General features: G+C 40.9%; 1 protein-coding gene across 3 annotated transcripts; it reads right to left on the bottom strand.

Moving 5' to 3' along the window:
- Positions 1 to 3,294: 3,294 nt before the first annotated feature.
- Positions 3,295 to 12,066, bottom strand: LOC109872470 (chordin-like protein 2). 3 transcript variants are annotated; one of them, XM_020463706.2, is made up of 11 exons: positions 11,871 to 12,066; positions 11,337 to 11,449; positions 10,980 to 11,073; positions 10,742 to 10,887; positions 10,384 to 10,477; positions 10,217 to 10,278; positions 9,728 to 9,896; positions 5,579 to 5,767; positions 5,314 to 5,502; positions 5,095 to 5,187; positions 3,295 to 4,782 (listed from the first exon to the last, which is right to left on the bottom strand). In XM_020463706.2, exons 1-11 carry the CDS (start codon positions 12,016 to 12,018, stop codon positions 4,658 to 4,660), a joined length of 1,422 nt encoding a protein of 473 aa, XP_020319295.1. In that variant the 5' UTR covers positions 12,019 to 12,066; the 3' UTR covers positions 3,295 to 4,657. The 3 variants fall into 3 exon arrangements, with proteins under 3 accessions (XP_020319295.1, XP_020319294.1, XP_020319296.1); XM_020463705.2 differs by having other exon boundaries at positions 5,576 to 5,767; positions 11,871 to 12,050; XM_020463707.2 differs by lacking the exon at positions 11,871 to 12,066 and adding an exon at positions 11,630 to 11,832 and having other exon boundaries at positions 5,576 to 5,767.
- Positions 12,067 to 12,298: the final 232 nt, after the last annotated feature.

The raw sequence follows: 12,298 nt of genomic DNA on the forward strand, positions 1-12,298 counted from the left end.
TGAAGCTGTGAATTGCTTACAACCAAGCACTTGAGAAAACATCTTTTGTTGTTTTTATTTCTATTTTAAGTTCTTGTTCAAGTCAAAGTCAACTAACAACGTTTAATGCAAATAAACATTCACCGGTCATTTACTTTCATGATCCCATTCTTTCTCTTTAGAAAAACTCTTCAACAGTAAATAATTAATTGAAACCAGGTTTTTTTTCAATGCGTGCTCTTAGGACTTGGCGATTTAATAGAATCTGGCAAGAGAGAACCTCTCTACTCTCTATCCAAAAGACACATTGTCGATGAAGGCATTGAGGATTCGGAGGATCTTCCGGAATTTATATCCTCAGGTCCATTTCAGTGTATCTGTGTGCACCAGTATCTCCACATCTGGCATAATCGTTGCAATCAAGCCTGAGAGATGATTGGATACAACTGTTTGGGGGGGGGGGGGGGGGGGCTCTTACATTGAGACCTAAGAGTTGTTGGAGAATACTACTGTGTGGGGAGGCTGAAACAATACATTTTGCTCTGAGGCCAGGCAGCTAATTGCCTCACTAACACTCATTAATCAATGTGCCAAATGAGTTAATTCAAGATTGCCCCCATTCATCATAGTCTTTTTGATGCACAAGTATACAGTACTTGGAAACTGTAGTACACTTAAGTATGTAATCATGGGGAGAGTGATTGAGTGGTCTGACCATGTTTTAAATAGATGCCTCCATAACTGTAAACTTGTGCTCCATTGTTCCTAAACCCTTGAACAACAGTCGTTCTTCTGAAGTGTGGCCTTGGTCTGTCAGTCATGCGTCCATTACAAGCATGTGTTTGAAAAACGTGAACCTCTAACAGTGGGGTTCAGGAAAGAGGCTGTAATGACGGAAGTGTTTATGACATGAATCCCAGTGTTGTCCATATTTTCTTGGCACGGCCCTGATCATCAGCTGAAGTGATCGGGGCCAACTTAATTAAGGAGAGGGGAAGGGTGTAAAAAACAGTGCCCTCAATAGATTTCGGAAGTATTTTGATAAAGAATAAACTCAAGGGTTCTCTTGAACACCTTAACCAGCTATGAAAGCAAACACACCTATCAGAATGAATTAACTGAGCACAAGTTGGCTCGCTTTGAATCAAAAGACTGCCTGCTTCAGTTCCTCACAAACACGGTATCTTTGAGGCACCATCTGATGGAGCAGCCTAGGGGCAGATATTACTGATATTTATTTTTGTTTGCTCACCTCACCCGCCTCCATCGATTGCAACTAACAGCTTGCTGTAGCACCGTTATCCACAGGAAATGGCTACATTTAGGATAGTAAGACGTGGGCACGTACAGTAGGCCCATATACTGTAGCTACCTAGAGTACAATAATGTATTGTTGCCACACCACATGTTGAGACACTTTTCAATAAAACACCAGAGAGGGAATATTTCAAAATGCAGATGTAATAGCGGTATTGTGGTGAGCACAGTAACTATTCTGACTTCCGATTCTAACCTTTCATTTACTTGACATCTAGTGAGGTTTTCTTCGGGTCTGGGAGAATTTTCTGGTCTGACATATTCTTTAACGATGGGCAGCAGCAGGGTTGACTAGACATGCTCCTACAGAGAGCTGACCCCACTAGCTGATTTATACCCACTAACTGCCCCCAGCTGTTACTATTGCCTGAGCCAAAACTAATCATGCATAGCTGAATTGGCCAAATGCTACTTAGAGGGAATTTGAAACGTCCACTCAAAAAATGAACAGACCACATAAATGCTAAAAGTTTCAAGATTTTCCACCAGCAATATAATATATAATCTTTAGGTGAAAACGTGCTAAAACTGTCAGCTCCACCACCCTGTCCACTAACTGCCACAATGAGAGATGCTGGACTTTGCGTTATTTTCCAGGATTAAGTTACTTTCTCAAAATATAACATTACAATCTGGCATATAGCAAATGCTAATAACATATCAAGTTGGAAGAGAAATAAGCTGTGTTTACAATGGAGAAGGGTTTATAATGGAGAAGGGTGTATAATGGAGAAGGGTGTATAATGGAGAAGGTTTTATAATGGAGAAGGGTGTATAATGGAGAAGGGTGTATAATGGAGAAGGGTGTATAATGGAGAAGGGTGTATAATGGAGAAGGGTGTATAATGGAGAAGGGTGTATAATGGAGAAGGGTGTATAATGGAGAAAGTTTTATAATGGAGAAGGTTTTATAATGGAGAAGGGTGTATAATGGAGAAGGGTGTATAATGGAGAAGGGTGTATAATGGAGAAGGTTTTATAATGGAGAAGGGTGTATAATGGAGAAGGTTTTATAATGGAGAAGGGTGTATAATGGAGAAGGGTGTATAATGGAGAAGGTTTTATAATGGAGAAGGGTGTATAATGGAGAAAGTTTTATAATGGAGAAGGTTTATAAGGGAGAAGGTTTTATAATGGAGAAGGTTTATAATGGAGAAGGGTGTATAATGGAGAAGGTTCATAAGGGAGAAGGTTTTATAATGGAGAAGGTGTATAATGGAGAAGGGTTTATAATGGAGAAGGTTTATAAGGGAGAAGGTTTATAATGGAGAAGGGTTTATAATGGAGAAGGTTTATAAGGGAGAAGGTTTTATAATGGAGAAGATTTATAACAGAGAAGGATTTATAATGGAGAAGGGTTTATAATGGAGAAGGTTTATAACGGAGAAGGGTTTATAATGGAGAAGGTGAAAAGGACACATCTACCTTCTTCATTGAGGAGGACCACCTTGAACCTCACCAAAAAAAGATATTGCCAGGAACTGTCAAGTCCAACAGCCATCAGAAATAAATCACAGCTTCATTGTGAAACTATTAAGGTCTACAACTGAGGGTCTTCTGTTTCAAAATATTTTGTCAGGCCTTTAGTGAGAGATGTGCAGCACTGTCTGGCGCAATGTGTGAGGCCAACACAATGAGTCATTGTGGCTGTGGCGGGAGAGAGTGGACTGTTGAAATTCACAGAGGAGGGATATTAGTCACAAGTCGGTGCACTGCTCCCATATCGACAGGACTCTGTGTACGGCTAGTCTACTGTAAAGAATATGGCACAGGGACAATGGGGCCTTTTAATTATTATTATTATTATTTTTACGCCTGTTGACCTAAACAAGCCTGTTGACAAGCTGTTGACAGGGCAACTCAACTCAAAGGCAAACATGGACTTCAGATAATGTGGTCATAAGCCAGCTATCTCAATGTGTGTAGAACAGTAATGACATACTCAGTAACTTGTCATAATAGGTATTTGATGTGCTAGGAAAAACAGCACTAATATCCTCCATTTTTAAAGACCAAGGGTTTATTTTTCTTGGTTTTGGTAGATTATACATCCTGCAAATAATCGAATTATGTTGAACTATTTGACAATCCTGTTACAGTTGTGCTCTACACCTTTTTTTCCCAAAAGACTGGGGCCTCCAGCAATATTATTCTTATTTTTCAATATAATTCCTCTCGGAGACATCTCTTCTTCAGTTCTCTTTATTGAAAAAATGTTGGTTTCCTTCCAACTCCTGACTTATATATATATATCAAATCAAATGAACAGTGCTCTATTGTTGTGCTCATCTCCGTTAGGGCATTATAACCCTTGAGAAAACAAACTATAACACTGGAGAACAAAGCCAAATTACAGGCACAATTTATAAAGCCGAAATCTTCCTGGTCGACTGTGTTCACTGGAGGATAGTCAAAGGAGAAACAACAGTCTGTCTTGCGCTGGAATTCTAACCTCAGGTAGAGCTCAACAATATCATAACTTTTAGCCTCGTCGTTACGTGCGAGATCGCCTCGCAACTGTGCAAAAGGGAAAGACGTACATCAAGCACTGAAATCGCACAGAATCATATGGAAAATTCGCCTGTAGAAAACTGACCTAGCATAATGACAAATATATCAGAGAACATAATGGAAAGTGGTTTCCCCAAACCAAAGTAACCACTCTCATGAAAGAGCACATTTTTTCAGGGCAATACCAATGCATAGATAACAAACCCACATTTTCTGCAGAATTCACTAGTGTATAGCCCAATGAGCTAAAGCAAGACAAGGACCTTCCAGTACACACTCAAATGTATACATAATGTACAAACAAACACATCAAACAAACCAATATTATACGCTCTGCCAAAATTACATATGTTAACATTTGTATTTACAATAAATATGTTGATTAATATTTCTTGGTACATTCAGAAAAGGCATATGGTTTCAAACAGCAGTATTTAGCAGAAGAGTAAAGTGATTGTGAAAATAGTCTACTCTATATAAACATGCTATGGCCAGTTGGCAGTATTTTTCTAATATATACATGTACACCTGTATTTTTAGATAATACCAGATTTACTGTATTCCAGCATGCAATAAAACAAAAATGAGATAACTGATGAATTTAAAGCATTTTCGCCCCTATTTTTGTGTCTTCTACTACCAAAATGCTACCAACAATGTTGTTACTGAGAATATGGGACATCACATTGTTATGAGTTATGATGACATTTAAAAAGAAACAAAAGCTTGTTATTCTCTAACCAATAAGCAATGCTTTGCTTCATGTTTAATGAAATAGATATGAATGCTGTGCATTTTCCACCGATGTCCTCTGTAGTAAATATGTAACTTCAAAGTCAGAGAATGAAAGTTAAGATGAGCACAGCTGGTCTGGATACAAGAACTTCACTACCTCCCTGATCCCATTCTCACAGGTCCTGGGATTGGGAAATCTCTTCTGATTGTCTTCTTCCTCATTGAATCTTTTCCAAGTCTCTGTGTAAAAAGAACAAAGACATGTGGTTATCCAACAGCAGACAAAAAGCAACCCCCCAGCAGGAAACAAGATGGTCACTGACAAAGAGAAAAACAAGTTGTTTTTTAATCTGGTGAAATGAAATGAAATTTCCTTTGGTCTACAATATGTCTAGTCTATGACCTTATGTCTAGAAATGGTTTGAACTGTATTGTCCAACTATTCACATTGGCAAGGAAAAGCTCTACTTAAAAGAAACTAAAAGGATTACAAGATTTGTAACTAGAGGACTATTCTACTTTTAATTACTGGAAAACATCACATAAACTCACCTTCATCTAATGTTGCCAGTAAGGTGTAGTTATCTGGATTATCTAGAAGATCTTTCTTCATAACTTCTCCCGTTTCCATTAATTGTAAAACTCCTGGGAAAAGTGAAAATACAAAACGGGTGATATTCCGAATAGTAAGGTAATCCACTGCTGTAGCTTTGTTATTAACACTGCCATGCTAGTGCCCTCTAATACTCCCCCCCCCTCCCCTCCTATTACCTCCTACAGTCTTCCATACTTGCACTTCAACTTCAGCAGTGCCTTGACTTTCAATAGCAATTATCCTAACGGTGTCCTCGGTCTGATCCTTTGACGGCGGCTTAACTTTGTACACCGAGAGTTTGTTATGGTCGTGTCCAAGATTCGTGTTCATGTAACAGTCAGTCCCGTTGCTCTCAGCTTTAAGTTCTAGGGGCAAGAAACAGGAGAGATGACTTGTCTTGTCAAAAACTTATGGTGAAAAAAAAGGATTGTTCACTACTACCTGGACAAATCTTGCAGCACTTCCCCTCGGTTTTCATGGGATGTTGGCATGGATACTGGCTGGGACATGTGAGGCGTTTGCAGTCCTGCATGCCATCCTTACAGGTACACAGGATGCACTCCAGGACCTTCCCCAGGACTGGGTGCCACACATCACCATGAGAGTAGGTCTTGCCGCTGTATTGGCATGCTGAGAGAAGAATGAAAAAAAAACATATTCTTGTATTAAATATTATTACAAATCACAGAAACCTGAAACTCATGTACCAAATCCCTTAATAACCAAGTCTGCAAAATTGCAAGCACAATTCCTGCTGTACACTCAGTTTTCAATTCTATACTACACTTTTTGCAAAACACTACACAGTTCTCAACATTAGGCACAACATTCAAAATGAAAATCTCTTTAGTCCCTTTGGAAAGCAACACCAATCACAATGCCAGGCTCTATACACCAATTGGCAACACCCACTCCTCACAGGTGTAAACACTAGTTGCTGAATTGCTCACTTAGAAATCAGAGCTATAGCACTATAAAAAGGCCACAGATGAGCTCTCCTGTTTTGGAGGACAATGGAAGTCAATGGTGAAGCAAGAGCTAGAGGTGAAGGAGTGAGAGTAAGAGGAGGACGAGGATGAGGAAGGACAGTTGTCTCAGATGAGATCAGGGTGACATTGGTTGACCATGTCCTCAACCATGGATTGAGTATGAGGGAGGCTGGGCAGAGAGTTCAGCCCAATCTGAGCCGCTACACGGTTGCATACATCATCCGTACACTCAGAAATGAGAACCAGTAAGTTACCTACCATCTACACTATGCTCTTTATGTATGTATACTGAAGTATACTGCAGTCCGACATATCAGTAAGGCCTTTGTTACTCAGTGATTGTTGGCCAATGTTACAGTAATGTCATTTCATATTGAAAGAAAATAGATTATTTTAGCTTACAGTAACCAATCATATCATATTTGTGAACTGAGAGACGTCCAGGCCATGGTGGAAGACACCGGCTGTTCACACCAGAACTGGAGACCGGCTATTGTGAACATGGTGGTGGCAAACACCATTAGACTAGGAGAAATCCAGAACCACATAATTGCAGACAACACAATATACAATAACATTCACCAGGTGGGCTTGTCAAAATTGGACCGTGTATTACAACGCAACCGAATCTGGATGAAACGGGTCTACAGGGTGCCATTTGAGCAAAACTCAGAGGTTTAAAGAACAGCTCTATGAATATGTGCAAGTACTATATACTGTGATTTTACTATCATATCAGCACTGTATAGACACATTACAGTACTGTAATCCAGTGTATTGTGCCTCACATATTGTCTCGTTGTCTGTTTCAGAGGGTCTTGGAGCTGGATGCCGCTTCAATTCTGCATGTTTATATTTACATTGATGAGGCTGGCTTCAGCCTAGCCAAAAGAAGGGGACGGAACATTGCGCAGCCGTGCGATGCCAGCAAGGCATCCTCCATCACCATGCCAACCTTGGTCCCTACAACACCGCCCTTCTCATCACATTCCTGGACACACTACATGGCATCCTCATTCCAGCCGAGCAGAGGGGTGGACCAGAGCAGTCCAGTTATGTTGTCTCTTGGGACAACATGAGTTTCCACCGGGCTGCTCTGGTCCGCAACTGGTTCATCGACCACCCACAATTTGTTCTATACCTCCCACCATATTCCCCATTCCTAAATCCAATTGAAGAGTTTTTTTGGCGATGGAAGGCGTATGAACGCCATCCCCTCACACGCATGCCTCTTCTCCAGGCAATGGAGGATGCATGTGGTGAAGTTGATGCGGGGCCTTTCGGCGGCTGGATCCGTCACTCCAGAAAATTCTTTCACTGCTGTTTATCCAGGGAGAACATGGCTTGTGATGTACAGTCGTGGCCAAAAGTTAAGAATTACACAAATATTAACTTCCACAAAGTTTGCTGCTTCAGTGTCTTTAGATATTTTTGTCAGATGTTACTATGGAATACTGAAGTATAATTACAAGCATTTCATAAGTGTCAATGGCAGTTAATGCAAAGAGTTAATGCAAAGAGTCAATATGTGCAGTGTTGACCCTTGTTTTTCAAGACCTCTGCAATCTGCCCTGGCATGCTGCCAATTAACTTCTGGGCCACATCTTGACTGATGGCAGCCCATTCTTGCATAATCAATGCTTGGAGTTTGTGGGTTTTTGTTTGTCCACCTGCCTCTTGAGGATTGACCACAAATTCTCAATGGGATTGAGGTCTGAGGAGTTTCCTGGCCATGGACCCAAAATATCAATGTTTTGTTCCCCGAGCCACTTAGTTATCACTTTTGCCTTATGACAAGGTGCTCCATCATGCTGGAAAAGGCCTTGTTTGTCACCAAACTGTTCCTGTATGTTTGGGAGATGTTGCTCTCAGAGGATGCGTTGGTACCATTCTTTATTAATTTCTGTGTTCTTAGGCAAAATTGTGAGTGAGCCCACTCCCTTTGCTGAGAAGCAACCCCACACATGAATGGTCTCAGGATGCTTTACTGTTGGCATGACACAGGACTGATGGTAGCGCTCACCTTGTCATCTGTGGACAAGCTTTTTTCAGGATGCCCCAAACAATCGGAAAGGGGATTCATCAGAGAAAATGACTTTACCCCAGTCCTCAGCAGTCCAATCCCTGTACCTTTTGCAGAATACCAGTCTGTCCCTGATGTTTTTCCTGGAGAAAAGTGGCTTCTTTGATGCCCTTCTTGACAACAGGCCATCCTCCAAAAGTCTTTGCCTCACTGTGCGTGCAGATGCACTCACACCTGCCTGCTGCCATTCCTGAGAAAGCTCTGTACTGGTGGTGCCCCGATCCCGCAGCTGAATCAACTTTAGGAGATGGTCCTGGCACTTGCTGGACTTTCTTGGGTGCCCTGAAGCCTTCTTCACAACAATTGAACTGCTCTCCTTGAAGTTCTTGGTGAGCCGATAAATGGTGATTTAGGTGCAATCTTACTGGCAGCAATATCCTTGCCTGTGAAGCCCTTTTTGTGCAAAGCAATGATGACGGCACGTGTTTTCTTACAGGTAACCATGGTTGACAGAGGAAGAACAATGATTCCAAGCACCACCCTCCTTTTGAATCTTTCAGTCTGTTATTCGAACTCAATCAGCATGACAGAGTGATCTCCAGCCTCGTCCTCTTTAAACAATCACACCTGTGTTAACAAGAGAATCACCGACATGATGTCAGCTGGTCCTGTTGTGGCAGGGCTGAAATGCAGTGGAAATGTTTTTGGGGGATTCATTTCATTTGCATGGCAAAGAGAGACTTTGCAATCAATTGCAATTCATCTGATAACTCTTCAAAACATTATGGAGTATATGCAAATTGCCATCATACAAACTGAGGCAGCAGACTGTGAATATTAATATTTGTGTCATTCTCAAAACTTTTGGCCACAACTGTAGATGAGGTGCTGTGGCCAGACCCAAATAGGAGGCAGGATGCAGGCTAATGTCTTATTCCTTACATTTTGTATGTGTTTTTGTCTTTTGAAAGAATGAGCCACTTTCCTTTATTTATTTTTGTACTTACTGAATTTTTTTCCTGGTTTTCTCCTTTTGGGTATGGAAAGGGTTATATACAAAACACAATTGTTGGAAATAAATGACAATGTTTTTGTTACGGTATTGCATGTGTGTGTGTTTAATATTGTATATTTGAGTAGGTATACATTACTGTAACAACCTTTTACAACCAGCTACAGTGTAACACTGAAAATGCAAAAGGCATAAACCTACTGATGGGATATTCATAGTAGTGTTTTGTGTTGAGCACATCCGTGTGTTGTTGGTTGGTAGACAGATCTATTCATGACATGTGTGTGTATGATTTTGATGCAAAAAAAACTATTTTGGAAAGAGATAAAACAGTTTTGAATGCAGTGTTTGCTTTTGCTAGAGATTTGTAGAGTTTAGCATTTTGTGTTTGTGGTTTTGTGTCGAGAGTTTTGGGAACATGGCCCAAAGATTCGGCAAGTGTGTGGAAACACTGTATTACATGGACTGCTCAATGACCAGAGAACCGGTCGCCTATTGTAGGCATTGAAAATAGGAGAATTATCAATAAGTCTATTATCAATGTAGGGCTATCATTAAATTCTCACCCTTCTGGTGGTTTTTCTGCAGCAGGAAATTCACGGTGGTCTCTGCAGCACCTTTGAAGTGGAGTTTGGGCAGGCTCAGGCCTCTGGGAGTACCCCTGACTGTGGATGGAGTAGAACGGACAGAGCGCCCTTGGAGCTGCTCTCCAGCACACTGGTCCAATGAATGCCTCTTGTATATTCACGGACACAAATAGACAGTTATTACGGGGTTATTTCCGATTCACGTGCAGTTCCAATGACAATTAGTTGAACCCCCCCCCCACCTTCTAAAATACAGTAACACAGGTAGATATGAACATGGACATATGGACAGTACAGATACCTCCCCTCAAATCAAAATCCCCTGCGCACACGGTTTCATCAAAGTTGATTTGCATGTCTCACAAATGAAGATGAAACATTAGTTGTCGTTTTTTTTGTTTGTTGATATGACGGTTTTACAAATCTAGAAGACTAGAGTCATTAATGAATTAACAGAAAAAGACATACAACGCCACGGTTCAGCTGTTGGCCTCTATGCTCCACTGATGTGTACCCATTAATGTCGCCATCTAAACACAGAGAAATTAACAGGAGACATACTTGTTTACGTTGATATTTACTTTAACAGAAAGTATGATGCAAATCTGATGTTGCAAGAAATAAAATGTTAACACCTTTGCACACTAGACAGCAAGTATCTGGCACTGAGAATGGCGAGGAGCAGGTCAGTGGCTGGCAAGTTTTCAGAGCACAGAAGATATTTCCATTCTAAAAACAACAGTGGACAAAAAAGGTGAAGGAGAGACAGAAGGGATTTCAGACGTTGCAGAATAGGGTGGCATTGGTTACCACCGGGCATTGTAGCTACATTAACAGCTCCAGTATTATGGCTAGGTCATATCTAAGTCGTCAGATAAGACACACGAGGAAAAACTCCCAGTTACATTCTCAGAATAACGAGCTGTAACGTCAAAGCATCCATTGTAAAAGATCAACACCGTAAACTACAGGAAGAGAGAGAGTGTGACTTACAGAACATGTACACATGACACACTGGCTGGTTTGGCGAGATGGGAAGAGGTCGTGGTTGGCAAAGGTGTCCCCCGGTTGGTAGATAGTTCCATTATACTTGCAGGACTTCACCGGGGCTCTCAGGCCAGCTGGAATCCTAGGCTCATCTGAGGAGATAATGGCAAGCACAAAAAAATGTACACGAGTGCCAAAGCAGGATGTTGTTCTTGCTGTATTGTATGGCAATGTCTGATCCTACCTGTACAGCGAGGGCAGCACTGCTCAGAGTCAGTCACTGGGTTCTCACACTGCAGAGTAGGACACTTAATTGTGTTACATTTCACATGGCCTGTCTAAGAGAGGGAAACGGTACATGTTTTACAGGCATACCTTGAAATCCCACCCACCAAAATCCTTTCAAGCAACTGCCAGTATTATAGATGGCGTGTAGCCTAAATCCTCGGCATGTAGTAGCCTACGATCCAATATCACTCAGATTCAGACAGTTTGATACAGTAGTCTATATGACAGTGTTGTGGTTTCATACTGTATTAAGCTAACCTACAGATGAGCCTAAACGGACTAATGGCGTATTCTAACTATATGGGTAAAGTACCTTAGTGCAGGAACAGCGCATACAAAACATGAATCCAAAGGGTTCCAGATAAGGATGCCAGCTGTCTCCTGGACTGTACGTTTTCTCTTTGAAAGTACAGAAAACTGAAGACACTGGGTGCCAAAAAAAAGGGAAGGATGGAAGGTAAGAAGTCATTTGAGCAGCTGAAGCGTTTACCATATGAAGCAAAGCAGGAGTTTTCTCATGTTTTCTCATCAAAATAGAACGCCTTCGGGAATAAAGATAGTTAAACAACGTTCTGAAACAAGTTACTGTATGAGTACTACACGAACCTTATAGATAGGACAGAAATACACGCACTGTGTACACTTGCCAAATATAGAAAAAAAAGTTGCAATGATGAAAGTCAGAAGATTAAAAACGAGACAAGCGTAGATCATCGCAAGTAGCGGTTGTTGTGTATTCATATAGTAAAACTCAGAATGTTAAATGTTGTTTTTAACTACATCATATACGCATTTCATCAGTTGCAGGTAACGATTTAACTTTAGATTTGCAGGCCGTCCGTCCTACCTTTCCTTGTTCTTATAACATCACCGCCACAACCAACGAACATACGTATGCAAATTAATAAGAAAATATGCTTCATGTTGATTGTCAATATGAAATGAAATAGCAGCAACTGCGACAGCAAACCCCAGGACCGTGTGAAACTCCCCATAAAATCATGAATTTATCATTGGTTTTCACGAAGGCGCCTCCTACAGGAAGAATACGCCAATTTATAAACTGGAGTGAAATGAATGACGTGATGCTGTCAAAATTCAGGTCGTCAGGACGTTGAAATCATATGCTTTCACAGATAGAGGATGAGAATTAATACAAGTATATTAAATTATCTTATGGGTGTTGGTTGTCAAGTAGGCCTACAGTAGGAATAAACCCTATGTTGTCAAATAATGAATTGGAGAAATAAAGCAGACTTACTTTGTCTCTATAAT

This window comes from Oncorhynchus kisutch, linkage group LG28 (assembly GCF_002021735.2).
Source record: "Oncorhynchus kisutch isolate 150728-3 linkage group LG28, Okis_V2, whole genome shotgun sequence".
In the NCBI taxonomy this organism is placed as follows: domain Eukaryota; kingdom Metazoa; phylum Chordata; class Actinopteri; order Salmoniformes; family Salmonidae; genus Oncorhynchus; species Oncorhynchus kisutch.

Bases quoted from the DNA above. Each gene is read 5' to 3' on its own strand.
- LOC109872470 (XM_020463705.2), bottom strand. From the start codon at position 12,018: ATGGGGAGTTTCACACGGTCCTGGGGTTTGCTGTCGCAGTTGCTGCTA. The intron at 11,450-11,870 runs GTAGGACGGACG...TTTGGCACCCAG, and splicing joins TGTTATAAGAACAAGGAAAG to TGTCTTCAGTTTTCTGTACT. The intron at 10,478-10,741 runs GTAAGTCACACT...TGTTGTTTTTAG, and splicing joins GTGTCATGTGTACATGTTCT to AATGGAAATATCTTCTGTGC.